This window comes from Haematobia irritans, chromosome 1, assembly GCF_050003625.1.
Source record: "Haematobia irritans isolate KBUSLIRL chromosome 1, ASM5000362v1, whole genome shotgun sequence".
NCBI classification, from domain to species: Eukaryota; Metazoa; Arthropoda; class Insecta; order Diptera; family Muscidae; genus Haematobia; species Haematobia irritans.
In genome coordinates this window covers 104,707,585-104,729,262 of record NC_134397.1, presented here as the reverse complement: position 1 = coordinate 104,729,262, position 21,678 = coordinate 104,707,585, and the positions used below count along the sequence as shown (strand labels likewise).

The following is a 21,678-nucleotide window of genomic DNA, read 5'->3' as shown; positions in this document are numbered from 1 at the left end:
ATGCATGAAAATGTTGGAAATGCTAACGAAAATCCCCCGGACATTGGCATTCGTGGTTGCACAGCATCAGAATTGAATGATAACTCATTATGGTGGCACGGTCCAAAATGGCTCACCAGTTCCTCTGAATTATGGCCTAAACCTGTTACATTTAAAGAACCTAGTTTTGAACGGAAAACCGTCAATTTTCATACTGACACTCAGATTGAAGATATTCTAGATCGGTTTTTTGATCGAGCGCTACGCGTGTTATGCTACATGTATAGATTTATAAGAAAATGTCGAAAGATAAGGGTTCCAGAAACGCATACTGAATTTATTACAAAAGATGAAATAGAATTTGTGAAATTTACCCTGATACGACAAGCTCAACGAGAATATTATGCAACTGAATATAATGCCATTGAATATCATATGCCCCTTAATTCTAAAAGTAGATTACTTGCACTAAATCCGAAACTTGATGACAACGGATTGTTACGAGTGAATGGTCGATTATCTAATGCTGATTTAAGTTATAACGAACGATTTCCGATAATCTTACCTGAAAAATCACGCTTCTGCAAACTCTTTGTCGAATATACTCATAAACTGTTACTGCATTCTGAACATCAAGTGATGTTACGAGCCATTCGCCAAGTATTTTACATCATACGTTTGAAAAGTATAATACGACACTGTATAAGAAACTGTCGCACATGCACTATATTTAAAAGTAAAATTCGCACACAAATAATGTCTTCATTACTATCTGAAAGATGCACCTTTTCTTTGCTCTTTACACATACTGGAGTTGATTTCGCAGTCCCTTTTGAAATAAAAACTTCGGGACTAAGAAACGCTAAATTTCAAAAGGGATATGCGGCCATCTTCGTATGTATGTCCACTCGCGCTGTTCACCTGGAAGCCTGTTCAGAACTTACAACGGAGGCTTTCCTTTCCACTTTTAATCGATTTACAGGGCGTAGAGGATTCACAAGCAAAATGTTTTCTGATAATGGTACCAATTTCGTTGGTGCAAGTAGAGCACTGGCCACTGCATATAAGATATTTTTGAAAAATGCACAGAAGTCGACCACTGAAAAGTATAATCTGCATTGGTTTTCTTGGCACTTCATTCCACCGCACGCACCACACGTGGGAGGATTGTGGGAGTCGGCAGTGAAGAGCATGAAGAGTCATTTGCGGAAAGTAGCTTCTAATTTGAAATTTACTTTCGAAGAATTCTCCACATTACTTGTTCGCATCGAGAGCATATTGAATTCTCCTATTTCACCTATCAATGAGGATCCATTTGAACTGAACCCACTCACACCTGGTCATTTATTGCGAGGATCTGCTCTAGTCGCAGTACCTGAGGAATATTCCGACAATTTGAGCCTTTTAAATCGCTGGCAACGCCTGAAAACTTTGCAAATGCAATTTGCGAAGCGTTGGAAATCAGAATATCTCCTTGAATTGCAAAGACGATACAAATGGAAGACTGCGCAGAAAAATCTGAGAGAAAATGATTTTTGTTATTGTGAAAGAAGGTAATCTTCCACCAACTGAAGGTAGAGAGAAGGTAGAGGTAGAGTGATAAAAGTGTTTTCTGGTACTGATTCTAGAATTCGTGTTGTGGAAATTCGAACGAAAAATGGTACTGTAGTCCGTCCATTAGTTAAACTGTGTATACTGCCTGCTTAGTTTTTAGTTCTATCCGTTCACACATTAAATAAGTCTTACATATTTTAGTCATACATCTACCTCACCAAAATGTCGCATTTGCCAAGAGAGGCACTTCTTGAAGTTTTGTTCCAGATTACTAGGAATGCCAGTACCCGAGAGACGTGAATTGATTCGTACTAGAGAATTTTGTTATAATTGCCTGTGCACCGGTCATACTCGTGAATGGTGTAGGTCAAGAGGAAGGTGTCTTGTATGCCAGAAAGGCCATCACACTTTGGTACACGTGGACAAACAACCGACTCCAGCTTCTTTACATATCACAATGGACTGAATAGTCTAAGTGAGCCTGAATCTTAATCGGGCTGCCACTTTAACTTCTTCACATAAACGCCACCAATATACCAAACCTAAACCTTCCAGAAACTCCACTCGACGCAACGACCGCCAATCACGACATAACGAAGCAATTGTCAACCGCCGCCAACGTTCTCATTTCAACGAACGGCTAAGTCAGCGACGGAGGACGCATGTTTTCATGCCAACGGCGTTGGCGCGCGCTGTTACCTCGAAGGGTCCGGCAAAGGTCCGTTTACTTTTAAGCTCAAGTCTGGCTGAAACTTTGGCTCTTCCGTCATTGATGGATCGACTACGCCTTCACACTACAAAGCGTAACCACCAAGAGTACTGTACTGTGAATCTAGAATCCTATCATGATCCGTTGATAAAAATACAGATGACTTGTCGTATTCAATCGAGTTTTGCCGCCTCTCTACCGAAGTGTACGAACGAACCAAAGCTACGCAACATATACAATCACCTCACCGATCTGGCAGACCCTCACTACTGTCAGCCCAAGGATATTGAAATACTAGTCGGCATCGATCAGCTCTCTAAAGTTTTGCGAGCTGGACTTATTCAGACCTCGTTCAATATGCCGATTGCACAAAGCACCATCTTTGGATGGACAATTTCTGGGGCTCATCAATATTAAAGTTGCACTCCTGCAAGGGGGCCGGTATGTTGAATCTAGTTCAACAATTTTATTATTCTTATTAAAACTATGAATTATTTAAATTTATTATTGAACTGCATTATCTACTATATAAACGAATTATCGAATTGTAATGAATTAACTTTAAATTCAGCCCAAACGGCAACCCTATTTTTTATCCGTTCTACAACAATAGTTTTGCTCAAATGAATTAAAATAGTTGTCCTTTTCATTACTGAATTGTTTAACTAACATTGCTCAATTAGACTATTGTTAAAATTCTCGACTTCACTTGTACATCTTCATCGAAGACGGTAAGAAGCATCATCGAGAGCCACAGCAATAAATCTGTACACTGAATCTTGAAAACTGTTTTTTGTTTCTGTTTCTTTATTTTTTGGTTACTGGTATTTGCCTGCGTTAACAATTCTGGGAGTTAACAAAAAATTAACTACAGTCCACTTTTAGAAACAACTCCCACGTTTGTTCAATTGTATTTAATTCCAATTTATATTTTAGCATGCTTTAAGTTCACATCAATTCGTTTAGATTTTGGATATTAGTCTATTCTTCCATTTTCATAGTATGTATGTATTAAATCTGTTTATTTTTTCAGTTTGATAATCCAGAGTCCGTGGCCCCAGAGCAATCGGATTACTTCACTGATGGTGGAACCAATAATGCTTTCGGGGAAACTTCATTTACGAATGTTGATGGTATGCAATCCCAACCGTCTGCTTACCCCACTGACAACCGAACTGAAGAAAGCGGACAAGCTGTGGAAACACTGTCTCACTATATAATGTCAATTATTTACATGCCACATTCAATGCGTATGGTTTGTTTGACAAATCTCTTTTGCTGGATGGCACATGTCTGCTACTCATTGTATTTTACTGATTTTGTGGGCGAAGCTGTTTTTCAAGGAGATCCTAAAGCGCTTGAAGGTACAGAATCGCAAATTTTGTATGAGGAGGGAGTTCGCTTCGGTTGCTGGGGTATGGCGATGTATTCTCTATCGTGTGCCTGTTATTCTCTAGTAATTGAAAAACTTATACAACGTTTTAAGTAAGTATTATACAAATTTTGTATATACCATTAGCCAAGAATCCGCAAGAAAATAAGCAAATTAAAAGGGACAGTCCGACATGAAATGAAGGGAATAAGTCAAGTATAGAATGCCTGTAGATGAGCAATGATATTATATTGCCAATCTCACAGATGACTCCAAATACGGAAAATTAAATGTGTGCTAAAAAAATTTTTTCAAATGAATGTATATTGTATTATATCGTTTAAATTACGCGACAATATGTGAAAATTGGAACGGACTTGATATAATTCGCAAGCTCAAACACAAGCGATTTCAAACAATTTCAAAAAATAGATTGGCAGTTGTCTTAAAGACCCAACTTTTAAAGGCTCTTCCAAAAATATCCTTCCAAAGATGTCCTTTATTTTAATTTCTTTCTTTTAATTTATTTTTTTATAACTCGCATTTTTCAAAATGGGTAATTTTAATTTTAATGGGTAATTTTAACCTGTTTTGTTAGTAAAAAAGAGAGTATATATATATTGCATAGAAATATGTTAAAGTTTGAATTCAAGTTGAATACCAAGGTAATTAAAAACAAGTATATACGGCCGTAAGTTCGGCCAGGCCGAATCTTATGTACCCTCCACCATGGATTGCGTAGAAACTTCTACGAAAGACTGTCATCCACAAATTTCAACTCACATGGTTGTTAAATATCATATACTACCACCACGTACAAAATTTCAACCAAATCGGATGAATTTTGCTTCTCCAAAAGGCACCGGAAGTCAAATCTGGGGATCGGTTTATATGGGAGCTATATATTATTATGGACTGATAGGAACCAATTCCTGCATGGTTGTTGGATACCCCATGCTAACATCACGTACCAAATTTCAACCGAATGGGAAGAATTTTGCTCTTCCAAGGTGCTCCGGAGGTCAAATCTGGGGATTGGTTTATATGGGGCCTATATATAATTATGGACCGATATCGACCAATTTGTGCATGGGTGTTTGAGGCCATATATTAACATCACGTACCAAATTTCAACTGAATCAGATGAATTTTGATCTTCTAAGAGGCTCCGGAGGTCAAATCTGGTGATCGGTTTATATGGGGGCTATATATAATTATGGACCGATATGGACCAATTTTTGCATGGTTGTTAGAGACCATATACTAACACCATGTACCAAATTTCAGCCGGATCGGATGAAATTTGCTTCTCTTAGAGGCTCCGCAAGCCAAATCGGGGGATCGGTTTATATGGGGGCTATATATAATTATGAACCGATGTGAACCAATTTTTGCATGGTTGTTAGAGACCATATACTAACACCATGTACCAAATTTCAGCCGGATCGGATGAAATTTGCTTCTCTTAGAGGCTCCGCAAGCCAAATCGGGGGATCGGTTTATATGGGGGCTATATATAATTATCGACCGATATGGGCCAATTTTTGCACGGTTGTTAGAGACCATATACTAACATCATGTACCAAATTTCAGCCGGATCGGATGAAATTTGCTTCTCTTAGAGGCTCTGCAAGCCAAATCGGGGGATCGGTTTATATGGGGGCTATATATAATTATGGACCGATGTGGACCAAAGAGAGTATATATATATTGCATAGAAATATGTTAAAGTTTGAATTCAAGTTGAATACCAAGGTAATTAAAAACAAGTATATACGGCCGTAAGCTCGGCCAGGCCGAATCTTATGTACCCTCCACCATGGATTGCGTAGAAACTTCTACGAAAGACTGTCATCCACAAATTTCAACTCACATGGTTGTTAAATATCATATACTACCACCACGTACAAAATTTCAACCAAATCGGATGAATTTTGCTTCTCCAAAAGGCACCGGAAGTCAAATCTGGGGATCGGTTTATATGGGAGCTATATATTATTATGGACTGATAGGAACCAATTCCTGCATGGTTGTTGGATACCCCATGCTAACATCACGTACCAAATTTCAACCGAATGGGAAGAATTTTGCTCTTCCAAGGTGCTCCGGAGGTCAAATCTGGGGATTGGTTTATATGGGGCCTATATATAATTATGGACCGATATCGACCAATTTGTGCATGGGTGTTTGAGGCCATATATTAACATCACGTACCAAATTTCAACTGAATCAGATGAATTTTGATCTTCTAAGAGGCTCCGGAGGTCAAATCTGGTGATCGGTTTATATGGGGGCTATATATAATTATGGACCGATATGGACCAATTTTTGCATGGTTGTTAGAGACCATATACTAACACCATGTACCAAATTTCAGCCGGATCGGATGAAATTTGCTTCTCTTAGAGGCTCCGCAAGCCAAATCGGGGGATCGGTTTATATGGGGGCTATATATAATTATGAACCGATGTGAACCAATTTTTGCATGGTTGTTAGAGACCATATACTAACACCATGTACCAAATTTCAGCCGGATCGGATGAAATTTGCTTCTCTTAGAGGCTCCGCAAGCCAAATCGGGGGATCGGTTTATATGGGGGCTATATATAATTATCGACCGATATGGGCCAATTTTTGCACGGTTGTTAGAGACCATATACTAACATCATGTACCAAATTTCAGCCGGATCGGATGAAATTTGCTTCTCTTAGAGGCTCTGCAAGCCAAATCGGGGGATCGGTTTATATGGGGGCTATATATAATTATGGACCGATGTGGACCAATTTTCGCATGGTTGTTAGAGAACATATACTAACACCATGTACCAAATTTCAGCCGGATCGGATGAAATTTGCTTCTCTTAGAGGCCTCGCAAGCCAAATTTGGGGGTCCGTTTATATGGGGGCTATACGTAAAAGTGGAGCGATATGGCCCATTTGCAATACCATCCGACCTACATCAATAACAACTACTTGTGCCAAGTTTCAAGTCGATATCTTGTTTCGTTCGGAAGTTAGCGTGATTTCAACAGACGGACGGACATGCTCAGATCGACTCAGAATTTCACCACGACCCAGAATATATATACTTTGTGGGGTCTTAGAGCAATATTTCGATGTGTTACAAACGGAATGACAAAGTTAATATACCCCCCATCCTATGGTGGAGGGTATAAAAATAATAATAAGAATTCTAATAATTAATGTAGCAGGTTAATATAAATGAAAAGTTTCCATTGTTGAACAGTGGGTTCAACATACTCGCGGGCTCAATGTGGAGTTTGACTTAATTAGCGAATGGGCCATCTTCTCGACGCTCAAGAGGAGCCAATGACTTTAAAAATGGGATGTTATTTCTTGATGTGGATCCACTCAAGACCAGACCGAACAATGTGTTCTGGGTGGATATAGAAAAGTTCTTCTCGCATTTTGAAGACTCGCGTAGTACTATGTATTCGTCCAAATCACGACCAAATACACCGGCAATGTGAGTATAGTCGAAGGGTTTGGATGAGCCATTTGACGATGTGGAAAATAGCTCTCGAAAGATCGTTCCACAGCAGGAGGTACTTAAAATTTGATTTTATGCACTATGACAAATCGGCGTTGATGTTGCTCGTTAGGGAGTATAGTGTTTAATAAGCCATAATTTACATCTAATTTTGTCGAACGTATATGGCCAAAGTCTTTGACGCTTTCAAATATCAACATAGATTTTGGTACTCTTGGTTCAAAGAGAAAGGTCAAGGACTTTTGGATACCTCCTTCTGAAACATCACACTGAATTACTGGAACAATCGTTGTAGAATTGTTCAGTTGTGGAACACCAGTTGTGTGGTAAGCAACCTTTGTATGTTGTCATCTGCTTGTAGAAAGGCATGGATTCAAATGGTAGGCTGGTGGATTCATCTGCAGTCATCGTGAAAAAGTTGGTTGTCTCATTGCCTGAGCATGGGGTAGTTGCGGTGAATTCATCTGTTTCTCCGTTATCTGTCGACCAGAGGATTGTGGTTTCGAAACTTCGTACAGCTTCAAAATTGTCGACGTGTATCATCATATGGTGTTTGGCGTCACATAGTTGACATCGATTTTTTGGTGGACAATTTGATCTGGTGTACCCATTTCCAAAATATTTGAAGTATATATCTTTTCCAACTAACATTGTTCAAGTACAAAACAAGAACAGTTGTAGATGGGACATAGGGTACTTGAACCGTATGTTGATTTTACTGATGTAGAATGCAAATTTGTTCTAGCATAATGTTTTATTTCATTCACGTTATTTATACTAAATAACTGATGATTAATCGATATACTAAGTTAACACGTACCGTATATCTAGCCTATGCTATGTCAATGACTTAAGTAATATTTATGCTGATTTGAATGATGAATAATGAAACTAGTGCAGCAGAAGTCGACAACCTGTCCAATTGTTGACGGTGAAATTAGATTCTTTATTTAAATTGGTCGGCTATTGACTTCTGCTGCTTACAATGCAAATAATATTTAAATATATGTATATGCTTTATAATATAGCAGCGTAAATGCTGTTTACTATGGGTTTAATGTTAATTATATTTATGCTATATAATATAGCAGCGTAATGATATAATGAAGCTGCGTTCTTGAACATTCTCCCCCACGTTGAACGCTGCAGGTTCAACTAGTAAGAGACATTTAAATTTCGGGTGCCTGGGCAGTGTACGTGTCCGGAACGGTTTGACGTGGTTGTGGAGTGGGTGGTTGGATTGATTCACCTCCTCTGTTCAGAAATTTCCATCCAAGGTAGAACATCAACAGCATTGAAGACATGATAAGAGCTGTGTAACTTATCGCCATATGGTGATATCTCTCGGAAAGGTAGGTGGTGCGTAAAGTTGAAATGTCAGCTTCCTGTAGTTTGTTCTGGAGATCTGTTAGCTGCTCGGTATGGTTTATTAAAAGCTGATCAGTCGAGTTGAGAATTTCAGTGGGCTCTCTCTCATGCGTTGTTAGATTAAATTTCGGAAAGCGAGAGTAAGATGCTTGAATAAAGCTTGATGCATTATAATGACCTCGAAGAGTGACTTCCGAGGTTTTAAGGGTGCAAATTGGTTCAAGGTTGATGATTCCGGAACCTTGGAGCTTGTATTGTATAGTTTTTGTTCCGCAAACAGTGCTGACGTCAAATTCACATGTGGTAGCATAAATCCATTGGTTCTTGTGATGTAGTTGTTGCCAGATGATAGGCTCCTTGTAAATGTTGAGTTTGCACCTGTTTGTTGGTTTATGTCTGAACATATCTACTTTGCACGAAGCCGCCATAGATCCCTTCGAGAACATTGCTTGATTATTATCGCAGATAAAACTGTCACTGCTTGGTTGAATACAGTTGCGACTGTCATCGCTGGAGAGTGGCATGTATTCATCTCGATGGAGATTGATCGCCAAGTACTCTGTTTGGGGGTGTATCGCAACAAGGGTGCCGTTCTCGTTTGCGGGCACCGCAAATTTCTTCAACAACTCAAACGTTTGCTGGACAACTAGAGGAAGTCTTATCTCAAACATAACCTTGTCTTTAGTGACTGCTGCCTTTGTTCGCATGATTTTGTAGAATTGAATGAGGTCAATGTCATCGAAAGGTAGAACTCGTGATATCGGTAGATGAGACTCGATTACGTTCATTTTTCTTTGCAGCTGATCCGGCGTTAGTAAGGATGGGCTGATCCTACCGTGATGAGAGTCTGTAAGAACATTAACGATTACCGCTTCAACTTGGCGTAGTCTTGTTGTTGCTAGGGTTAGTTCGTTGGCAAGAAGAGCTAATGTGTGAGATCCTTAACTGAGCTTTGTCTTCTACCACTTGGTTATGTATCGTCGATATAGTAGGATAACTCGTCTTCCTTTATTATATTCAAGGTCGAGTCGACAATTGAGGTTTGATTGTGTAACAGCGATGTGAGGTGGCTTCTGTCCGTCTCTACTCTATGTATCGTATTGTCCATTTCGGCGGCATAGTCCGCGTCTAGATTTCCAAACAGAGATCTTGCGACATTACCGACAATATTTAGAGCACCTCTACGCAATCTCCTTGGCATGATGATATCCCTATCTGCTCTAGTTTGCTTGAGATGAGATGCGAAGTTGTTACACATTGCTTCGTGAGGAGACATTTTGCATAGGTCGGAGAACATCTTTATACCGTCAGCGAAGTTGTCAATTTCTGATCTAAAGGGTACAAGGTTGTAGTAGACCATGAGCTTCCATTCTGCTGTGGCTATCCGTGCCGTACCAATACCTTCGAAATATAATCCGGGTTTTGTTTCAAATGGTTGTGGTCGCATGGGATTGCATAATACAACCGGTAGTATCAGAAGAGCCAGTAGTGTTGTGCACAATAAATTAAAGTTATTGGGCCTCGATCGTTTTGATGTGTGTGGCTTCTGTTCATCTGTTGGCCTTATTTTTTTGTGATCCTCCTTTTCTTTGATATCATCATTGAATAATGGCGCTAAGCGATGGATTGGCCGTTTAATTACACCTGATGAAGTTTTGACATCGACTACACGCACGTTTCCATCTTGTCCTTTGTAGGTTTTGATGATGCGTCCAAGTGGCCTTGATGATGACAAGTTGGTCGGGTTTGATATTTGCTGAGGTCGTCCCCATTTATGTCTCTGTTGGAGTTGTGACAAATATTCACTGGACCACCTATTCCAAAAACTGTGTCTTAGTTCTGACACGAGTTTCCATCTTTTAGATAGTGGTGTTGGTGGTTGGTTTGTTCTGGCGTCAATTTGTGCGGTCAGGGGTTCCCCTATAAGGAAATGACCTGGCGTCAGTGCGGTTAGATCGTTGGGGTTTGAAGATATGGGAGTTAGTGGTCTTGAATTTAAAATTGCTTCAATTTCTATGACTACCGTTTCCATTTCTTCATAAGTGAGGGAGGCGGTGGAAACCGAACAGAAGATGGTTGGCTGATTTCACTGCTGCTTCCCAAAGGCCTCCGAAATGGGGGGCTCTGGGTGGGATGAATTTAAATTCGATCACTTCTTTGGTACATGCCCTTCCAATAGTCTCCTGTGATTCCTTCCCGAATATTGAGGTCTCCAGTTCTTTCAGTTGATTTCTAGCCCCAACAAAGTTTGTGCCGTTGTCTGAATATATCGTTTGGCATCGATATATTGCTAAATACTTTCTCTTGTAGTATTTAGCAACGTTTGTGGACCGCAGTGATGGTTTTCATTGTGCAGCATCACGAGGATTAGTTTGACGATGGGGTCATTATAAGGCAATATTATTTGATGTTTCATTTCGTATGAGAGATTTGACGCATCTAGTCTTCCGCCAACTCGAAGAATTTCTGATTTGTCAAGGAAGGGGCATAGACTGATAATTGGGCTGGACCTGCTGAGTTCATTGGTTGTCTTTAACTTATAAATGTCGTCTTTGAAGTCAGCTGATTGTATGGTTTTCACTATTAGATGCAAACTGATGTTAATTCTTTTGGGCTTAGTAGCTTGGTTGCTGGTCGGTCGGCTGACGATGTCCTGCTGTTTTTGATAAATCGCTGCATATAAGCCACAACTCGTTGAAGACAACCGAACGAATTGCGGTGGTTGATTTTGTAGATGATTTGTTATAATCCCATTTGAGCGGCTGTAGTGACAATAACAGGCTTTCGTTTGAATTCTAATTCACTTGTTGGATGTAATTCTTTCGCGAATTCCTTAGGCCAACTGTCTTCATTTCCATGTAAAAAAAGGGGTCCATAGAACCACATGTTGCACTCCGGTAATTGTTCTGGTTTTAAACCTCTGGAGATTAAGTCTGCGGGATTGTTTTTGGAGTCGACGTGTCTCCATTGACTGTTGATGGTGAGGTCTTGTATTTTGCTGATTCGGTTAGCCACAAAAGTTTTGAGTGATGATGATGCCGAAATTATCCAATGCAAAACAATGTCGGAATCAGACCAGAAGAAGAGCTGTTTGTCTTCGTATCTTAGTTCATTTTTTGTTTTGTTGGCCAGTTCTGCTCCTAAAAGTGCTGCGCAAAGTTCTAGCCTTGGCAGCGATACCTTTTGGAGAGGCGCTACTCTGGATTTGGCGCACAACAGCCGGATGATTATCCTTTTATTTGGGAGTTTAGATCGAATGTAAATTGCTGCTCCATAAGCCTTTTCTGATGCGTCCACAAAGACATGCATTTGAATGTGCTGCGCAGTTTGACCGTCGAAAACGTGGCGTGGGATGTGGGTGTTGTCTAACATATTCAGTGCATTACGAAAGGCGTGCCATCATCCCAAGATATCTGATCCTCCCAAAGTTGTTGAATGAATATCTTGGCTGCCACTACGACTGGGCCGGCTATACCCAACGGATCGTAGATTCGTGCTACATCTGATATGACAGATCGCTTTGTTATCATTGAGACTGGCTGGATTTGCCCTAAGGCAGAATTGATCCGATGCTGGGCTCCATATTACTCCCAATGCCTTGATTGACGCGTTTTCAAAATCAAGGTTGACTTATTGATCATCTTGCGGTATGTCTTGGAGGAGTTGGCGACGGTTTCACACCACTTCCGCAACTTGAAGCCGGCTTCCTTAAGTAAGGAGGTGAGTTGAGATTGCATTTCCTTAGCTGTTACTAAGCTATCTGAACCGCTCATCCCGTCATCGACGTAAAAGTCCTGCTTCAGGATTGTTGCGCCAAGCGGATATTTGTCCATCCGGATAGTCGCTAGCCTTTGCAGACACCTTGTCGCCAGATAGGGAGCTGATGATGTTCCATAAGTGACGGTGTTTAGTTGAAAATGTCGTACAGGCTCCCCTGGATTATCCCTCCATAAAATGAGTTGAAGGTTCCTATCTCGTTCGTCCAAGAGAATCTGACGATACATTTTTTCAATATCGGTGGTGAAGACAAATCTGGGTAGTCGGGAACGTAGAAGCATTCCAAATATGTCCCCTTGCACTGTTGGACCAGTCAGTAAAATGTCGTTTAGTGACCGATTTGTTGACGTTTTTGCTGAAGCATTCGAAGTTTAGTTGTGCTGCTCTCCGGACGCAAAACACATTGATGCGGAATGTAGTACCGAGGGCCTGGTAGGTTTTTGGGATCGATTTGAGTCATGTGACCAAGATCTTCGTATGACTGCATGAAGTCCTTGTATTGTTTTTCAAGATTGTTATCGCGTTTGAATCGTCATTCCAAGGCAAGGAACCTGGAATTTGCGGATGTTTCTGATTCACCAAGTGTTGCGGCATCCTCAGACAGGGGTAGACGAACAACAAATCTTCCATTGAGATCTCTGGTTGTGGTTTGAATGAAGTGAGTTTCACACGCCTGTTCTGCAACTGTGAGATTGCTTTCTGCAGGAACTTCCTCGATTTTCCAAAATTTTTCAAGTAATTCGTTTGTTGCTGTATCGTCTTCACTAAAAACTGCACATGTTGCTTCGGTTGTGCTGTCGTCGGCTAATCGTCCACTGGCGATCCACCCAAGTTTTGTGTTCCTCAGGACGAGTAAATTGTCTGCTAAGTGTAATGTTCCTGATAGCAGAAGATGACACATCAATTTTTGCCGAATTTTGGAACGATGGGTCTGCCAGCATTATGTTTTTGGGAATAGACCAGGATGAAATGTCGAACGATACACTAGGTTGATGTAGTATTATGTTTGGGAGAACATAAGCCTCCAGCCTGGATGAAAACTTGCTTGTGAGTGACTCGAATTTAACGTTTACCCGCTGTGTAGCTTGTCTGGATCTTCCACTAATTCCTTGAATACTTAGTGTTGCTCGTTCTGGTTGAATGGATAGGGCTTTAATTAGTCTTTCGGAGACTGTGTTGATTTGGGATCCTGAGTCCAACAATGCTCGGAATTTTCCGGATCGTCCATTGTTGGCTGTTATTTCTATTACTGCTGTTGCGAGTAGAATCCTTGCCGGGCGAGCGTTCGCTGATGCCACTGAGGTTGAGCGTAATGCTTCACTACTAGACTGTGAGGGTTTGTTGCTGGCAATTTGTTGTTTTTCAAGATGCAGCAGCGAATTGTGTTTACATGAACACTTAGTGCATGTCTTGGATGTGCATTCCCTGGAACGATGATCGGGTTTAATACAGTTTACGCAAAACCCTTTCTTTTGTACCCACTTAAGGCGATCCGCAATGTTCATTGCCAAGAACTGTTTACAGTAATATATTGGATGGCCTTCCGCACACAGGGGACATCCGCTTGATTTGTACGTTGTTGTTGTTGTTGCAATTTGCTTTGCCTTGTCCTTTCCACCAACAGCTTCAAGTGCTTGGAAGCGGTTTCGTAAAACCTTCAGGAAATTGTTTAACGTCTGCAGCTCTGTGGGGTTTTCCAGCGATTGTTCGTACATGATGTGTGTTTGGTGATCCAATTTTTTGACCAACACATGTAAAAGTACCGGGTCCCAGTTGTCGATGTTGATTCCAATGTTCGTCAGTGCGGACAGACTTTCGTTGAGGACGTCGTGGAACTCTTTCAGAGATTTGGACTCGGCCGTTAAGTTTCCCCAGGCAAACAATTTTTGAAGTATTGTGGATACTAGGACTCGCTTGTTGTCGTACCTGTCCTTCAACGTGTTCCATGCCGTTGTGTAGTTCCCTTCAGTGGGATCCAGGTGACGTATTAATCGTTCTGCTTCCCCGCTCAAATTGGCCTTGAGATACCACATCTTTTGGATTGCTGGAATATCTTGCTCATGTATCATTTTCGAGAATATGTCCGAAAATGGTTGCCACGATAGGCAATCTCCATTGAACCTTGGTATGGATATCTTTGGTAGCTGTAGGTTGGAACTACCCTTTGCTTGCTGCACTGATTCCGAGGTTATGCTTTCGCTTCTCGTTCTGCTGGCAATGGCTTCGTTTGCCTGCTCAGACCTTTAATTGCTGCTCTAATTCCTCAATAGTTGTATTGTATACGATTCCTATTGATTTATGGATGTCTTCGACAATATACGGGTCATCTTCGCTCAACATCGGGTTGTTGCGTATGATATTTTCCGCTGTGTCAAAGGCTTTCCATTGAGCAATTAAATCTTCTTTTTTGTTGTGTAATACTCCACAGATCTTCGCTCGTGTGGAGTTTTCTTTATGTTGGCTACCGCTTTTTCTATGTTTGCGGCCCTTCCCTTTTGACGGATTATCAAATTCTCTAGGTTTTCCATTTTTGAATTTCGCTGGTACGGGAAGACTTCAATATCGACTGCGTGCTCTGATTAATCAATTCCTTTGAGTTCGTTACCACTGGTGGGGGAAACTCGAAATCAATTAATATATTTTTTTATTTTTGGGGTCACCAAAGTTTAATTTTGAATATTAATATTGTTCAAGTACAAAACAAGAACAGTTGTAGATGGGACATAGGGTACTTGAACCGTATGTTGATTTTACTGATGTAGAATGCAAATCTGTTCTAGCATAATGTTTTATTTCATTCACGTTATTTATACTAAATAACTGATGATTAATCGATATAATAAGTTAACACGTACCGTATATCTAGCATATGCTATGTCAATGACTTAAGTAATATTTATGCTGACTTAGTATATTAGTGTTAATGAAACAAGTGCAGCAGAAGTCGACAACCTGCCAAATTGTTGACGGTGAAATTAGATTCTTTATTTAAATTGTTCGGCTATTGACTTCAAATAATATTTAAATATATATGCTTTATAATATAGGAGCGTAAATGCTGTTTACTATGGGTTTAATGTTAATTAATTAACAATTAATTAATTAAGCTGCGTTCTTGAACAAAGGCATTTCGACGGGAACAGACATATTGCGAAATCGGATGCAATACTTCGATGGTTGGTTACGACCACAGAGAAAACATCTAGTTTTTTTTTAATAGATGCGCCATGATGACTGAGAATCTGAAATGGAAAGAGAAAAAGAAAACAAAATATATACAATGAGAAACTTGCATCGTTTAATTTGATCTTTGGGATTTTGGTAGTAATAATGTGTCTTTTGGCAATTTTGAAAGAGAGGGATTTTCTGATGTAAGAAGAAGACATATCTTCACAATAGGCCGCACGATTACGCCATTTTTAGTTTTTATTTCTGCTACTCGTACGTTATTATTTTTTCCACAGAATGTTTTCAAAATTCGGCCAAGACACCATTCCGTTGGTGGCAATGAATCATCTTTCACGATGACAATATCTCCTTCTTTGATGTTATTCTTGCTCGTATTCCATATATAACGTCTTTGTAACTCTGTTACATATTCAGATTTTCATCTTTGACTAAACATGTGAAAAATCGCTTTCAATCGTTGCCATCTATTAATATATGAGAGAGATTTTAATGGAGGTATGACTGGGGAATCTGGGGGAGCTGTAAGGGAAGCTCCACGCAAAAAGTGACATGGTGTCAGCGGCAGAAGTTCACTTGGGTCTTCTGAAATAGGACATAATGGCCTTGAGTTTGGAACTGCTTCAACTCGAACCAATAAAGTTGTAAATTCTTCAAAGGTGAAGTTCCAATTATTTGTAACCTTTTTTAAGTGGGCCTTCATACTCTTGACGGCAGCCTCCCAGAGGCCGCCCATATGAGGAGCATATGGTGGTATAAAGGACCATGTAAAGCCTTGAGCACTGTAAATGTTACCCAGACTATCTCCAACGGCATTCAGGAATAAATTGTGCTCTTCTTAGAGCTTGCGATGTGCGCCGATGAAATTTCTCCCGTTATCGGAGAATAGAGTTTTTGGAAGCCCTCTTCGACTAACAAATGTGTTAAAGGCGGACATGAAAGCGTCTGCTGACAGATCTGAACAACACTCCAAGTGAACAGATCGTGTAGCGAAACATACAAAGACCGCAGCATAACTTTTAAAGATTTTTGAATTTTCCAGTGGCGAATATTTTATATTGAAAGGGCCGCCGAAATCTACTCCTGTATATGTGAAAGAAAGTGAAAATGTAACTCTTTCTTGAGGAAGTGATGTCATGAGTTGATTCTGCACCTTGTGTTTGTATATTGTGCATTTGTGACAATTGCGAATCGTTTTACGTATAGCATTTCGTAAGCGTGGAATATAAAACCCTTGCTTTATAAACCTTAACATAACAACATGTTCGGTATGTAGTAATATTTCATGGAGGTAATACAACGATCGTTAAGGGAAGTGCACGCGTTTGTAACCCGGCTGCATAAATATTTGTTTTTTTACCTGATCATCACCTTGTTTGGCCACTGGAGTGAATTGGTCTAACTACATTAGGCGGGGGAATTGCTGGAACATCGAATACCCTGCGATACTTCAACATCTGGCTCGATTTTTTGCAAACTTTTTGGCGTAATTTTTTACAATTTTCTCAAGAAAAATTGAAGAACGCGACAAAATTTTGGGAATTTTTCTCTTCGCTGTTAATGAAATTATATTCAGCGCACTGTGAGATAACAAAAAACATATGGTATGTTGACAATTTGATGTGCTTTGTTTAGTATGTTTAGCAGAAATAGCTCACGTGATACAACTCTGAAAGTAGACATACCCTTTCGTAGTACAACAAATCTTACTACCAAAATAACAATTTATTGTAATACAACTGCATGATCCATAGTACAAACTAACTACTGTCCGTGAATCACTCAACACTATATTTTTGCATTAATAAATAAAATTTGCACGCTCTACTCCTACGCTGGAAGCATAATTACAATTATTTTTCGATTGCCGGTATTTAAGTCTGCGCCTGAAACTATACTACAGATACTGAACATAACTTACTCACCTCGGTTATTGTCTATGGTTCGTGAATTGGATAATTGCCAACCATAGAACTCACCACGGTATGCCCAATACCCCACAATCGTACGCATCCCAACAAACAAAACGCAAGCTAGTCGAAACCTCACCGGAGGAGAATAACATGGCCAAGAAGCACGTTGGAAATATGGAAGTTGATGACTTAATGGAGGTCATGAAGCTCACAATGAATAGTCTGTTGGAGGAAAAACTTAAAAATTTGCCTACTAAGCAAGATGTGGATGAACTCAAGGCTGGGATATCTATGGCAACAGGGGAGATAATCAATTTGAAGGAAGAAAATGTAAAACTAAAACAGGAGTTAGAGTTGCTTAAATACAAATTAGAAGAGAATAGAAAGAATATGGTATGGCTGGAACATCAAATTCCGTCCACGAGACTAATTTTTAAAAATATACCTAACGAGAAGCCAGTGCTAAACATAGTTAAAAATATCTGTGCAGAAAAGCTAAATGTCCAGCCATCAATAACTTCGGCTAAAACATTGTATGAGAGATACAATGTGCAGACTGCAAGAGTAGAATTTGCAAATGAAGCCGATGTAATGCAAGTACTAAGAAATACAAAAGCATTAGCAGGGTCAGAAATATCTGTCGATAGAGATCTGAACCCTAGAAGGCATCGAAATAAAGTCGCTATGCTATTGATAAGAAAAACCATTCTCGGCGAATCAAAAAAATTCAAAATATCAGTCAGAGATGATAAAATGAAAATAAATAATTAATGGTTTTACTGGAATGGAGAGAGCAAATTAATGAGTGGAACTGTAGAAGGAGAAAGGGCACTAAACGAATTGTACGGAGATGAATTAAAAACAACTTCGTTTAACAATATCTTCGAAAAAATTGATACAAAAAACTAAGAGAAACCCCAAATCATCCAAAATCTGATCACATAGAGCTTAAGATAATATCATATAATATCAATGGAATTTTAAATAAATGTTTATACCCTAATTTTTTCACATATCTCAAAAATTTCGATGCTATTATTTTATTAGAGACACATGTTACAGACCAAAACCAGAAAAGAATTGAGAACTATTTCCCGGAGTATGAAGTACAATGGGTTAATGCAAAAAAGGTCAGTCGATTTGGACGAGCTAGTGGTGGAGTATTTTTGGGTCTGAAAAAATCGGTGCTAATTTCTGGCGTAAAACACGAATTTCTTTATAATGAACATTTTTGTGGAGCATATCTTAAATTTGAAAACATCAAAATGCTTCTACTGCCACTCTACATTAGAGGTGACAACTGGTCTAGGGAATTTACGCTTGCAAAATTGTTCATGTCTGAGAATAAATGCGAGAATATTGTCCTATTAGGTGACGTAAATGTTAGAATAGGCGAATCACAACAAGATATTGTAGATCTATACCGAGAATATTTCCCAGCATATACTGGAGTAAGAAAATCAAAGGACAAAGAATTGAATGCGAATGGCCGAAAGTACATAGACTTTTGTAATGAACAAAATCTCATAATTCTGAATGGTCAAACCGTGGGCGATGAATGGGGCAACTTTACGTATGTGAGCAATATAGGAACATCTGTCAACGATATATGTTCAGTATCTACTAGCATGCTTCAGTACGTGCAAAATTTCAGTATAGATGAACAAATTTGGTCAGATCATTTACCAGTAACCCTTTGTCTCAATATACCGATATCGGAAACAAGAAGGAAAATGAAACTATTGCCAAAATTACAGTGGAATGATTCGGGTAAAGATTTATATCAATCCAAGTTAGCGGATCATCTAAATTCAACTCTCGAGAGAAGCGAAAACATGTGCCTTAAAAATATGACCGATATAATTATTGCATCTGCAAACCATATGCAAAAGGCAAAACGATCCTACGAGTCGCACCAGAAATGGTTCAATGATAGGTGTCATTGGGCAAGAAAGAAGTCGCACCATCTTTTGCGCAAATTTAAGAAATCTTGTTTGGATTCAGACCGACAGAGATACCTAACTGCTAAGAGAAAATATAGCGAAATTTGTAACATTAGTAAGAAGTTGTACTACGACCGTATTACAGAACGGATCAACAGCACATCTGACGCCAAAGAATGGTGGAGCTTAGTGAGAGCAATAAATAATCAAGAATTGCGTATAAGTCATTCTCTATCGTCGGACATACTACAACAGCATTTTATGGAGCTACTCGCAATAGAACAAACTTCTCTAAATATATACTTCGCACCGCCTATGATTGAGAACAACATGCTCGATCAAAATATAAGTGTATGGGACATTAAGCGCATGTTAAAGAAAGTTAAACTTAATAAGGCACCGGGAGAGGATAGAATCCCATATGAATTTTTTATTAATGCCACTGATGAGTACATGGAACAACTAGCTAATATTTATAACAAAATATACGCAGAGGGTAGGATGGATGAAGAATTCCGGAAGACAATAATATTCCCTATTCATAAGAAAGGAAGCATGGATGAACCGGCAAACTACCGAGGCATTTCATTTATGAACTGTGTTGCAAAAATATTTATGGGCATACTAAACGAAAGGCTAGTACAATGGGCGGAGGAAAACCACATATTGGATGAGTGTCAGGCAGGATTCCGAAAGGGTTATTCCACAATGGATAATATATATAACCTATCAACTATAATACATTATAAGCTCTCTGAAAAGAAAAAGGTTTATGCTTTCTTTGTTGATTTCCGAGCCGCCTTTGACAAGATTTCTCGTAGGCTACTTCTGTACAAACTCTACCAGATGGGGATCTCTTACAAATGTGTACAAATTATAGAGGCTGTATACAGATGTACACAGTCCGCCGTCTGGAACGGAGAGGAGTTGTCAGAATATTTTGACACTGAAGCAGGCGTAAAACAGGGGTGTCTTCTATCTCCACTACTATTCTCATTCTACATCAATGACTTGAATGACTCAATGTGTGGAGGTTTGTATATAGAAGGAATTAACATAAAAGTCTTGTTATATGCAGATGACATAGTGCTACTATCAGAGGACAGAGTAACTCTGCAGGAGATGATACAGCATCTAGAGGCATACTGTAGTAAATGGAGCTTATTAGTCAATACAAGCAAGTCGAAAATAATGGTATTTAGAAATGGTGGAAGGCTGTCGCAGAGTGATAAATGGTATTATAATGAGGAAGAGCTGGAAGTGGTTTCTGAATATAAATATCTTGGGGTGGTACTAACTCCAAGGATGACGTTCACGAAACACATTCAAACACGCAATGCGCTTGCCAAAAGTGCTATTAATGCCACGTGGAAAAATTTCTTGAAAAGAAACGATATAACACTTAAACAAAAATATAGCTTATATATGTCAGTGAGCAGATCTGTTCAAACGTATGCTGGCCAAATTTGGGGATATGGACATTTCGAAGCAGTTGATGAACTACAACGCTTCTTTTTAAAACTAGTACTAAATTTGCCCGAAACCACACCAAACTATGCACTTTACATAGAAACTGGTCTAGAACAAAGCCATTTATACACATTTCAACTTCATATGAGCTACGTACTCAAAACACTTTTCATATACTCGAGGGATAGATTACCACACCAACTAACTTTAATAACAATTAGAAGAAAAATTTTCTGGGTTAAATATTTAATGGAAAAAATAAACGAGCTGGGTGTGCAGCCATTGGAGGAGGATATGACGCAAGAAGAATGGTCTGGTATGGTCAACATATTGGTGGATAAAATATCCCGGGCTAACAAGGAACAATCAAAACAAAAAGCACTGCAGAGTCAGTCCCGATACTACAAAAATCTTGATTTATCAAGGGGAACTTTATATTTTAACTCAAACTTTAATGTGAACCAGATTAGGTGGATATTTAAAGCACGTGTAGATCTAATTTACCTAAATGCCAACCTGAAAACTCTAAATCTGAGTGACACAGACCGATGTACTTTATGTAACTTAGGTGAGAAGGAGACGATATACCACTTCCTAGGAATATGTCCCATACTAGGAAGCCATCGATTACAGGTTTTTAACAAACTGGCATTGACTGAGACTGAAGTTGCCGACATTTTGGATGGAAGAGAGATAGATGATTGGCCCAAACTTATAAAATATATAGCAAGTGCATTTCAATACCGCAAGTTAATAATTACTGAATATGTTTAAAAATTAATTTAAAATAATATGCATAAATCCCTTAAAAGCAATAAATATGTATATATATGTATAAACCGGCTGACGACATATTGTCATAGCCGTATATCTTTATATCAATTGCTAACAAATTT

At 39.2% G+C, this 21,678-nt stretch overlaps 3 protein-coding genes and 1 long non-coding RNA gene across 4 annotated transcripts in view; 2 read left to right on the top strand and 2 right to left on the bottom strand.

Moving 5' to 3' along the window:
• LOC142230200 (uncharacterized) lies at window positions 1-1,536 on the top strand. Its single transcript, XM_075300844.1, has one exon. It carries the CDS (start codon window positions 1-3, stop codon window positions 1,534-1,536), a length of 1,536 nt encoding a protein of 511 aa, XP_075156959.1.
• Window positions 1,537-2,305: 769 nt separating this feature from the next.
• Window positions 2,306-21,678, top strand: part of LOC142230190 (proton-associated sugar transporter A-like) — a 190,781-nt gene continuing 171,408 nt past the window's right edge. The window contains exons 1-2 of the mRNA XM_075300833.1: window positions 2,306-2,563; window positions 3,276-3,727. Of these exons, the coding sequence (XP_075156948.1) occupies window positions 2,306-2,563; window positions 3,276-3,727 (710 nt within the window). The remainder of the gene's footprint in view (window positions 2,564-3,275; window positions 3,728-21,678) is intronic.
• LOC142221539 (uncharacterized) lies at window positions 7,941-9,296 on the bottom strand. Its single transcript, XM_075291294.1, has one exon. It carries the CDS (start codon window positions 9,279-9,281, stop codon window positions 8,295-8,297), a length of 987 nt encoding a protein of 328 aa, XP_075147409.1. The 5' UTR covers window positions 9,282-9,296; the 3' UTR covers window positions 7,941-8,294.
• LOC142221540 (uncharacterized) lies at window positions 15,231-17,036 on the bottom strand. The gene is made up of 2 exons (XR_012718102.1): window positions 16,817-17,036; window positions 15,231-15,512 (listed from the first exon to the last, which is right to left on the bottom strand). It is a non-coding gene; the product is annotated as an uncharacterized LOC142221540 (long non-coding RNA).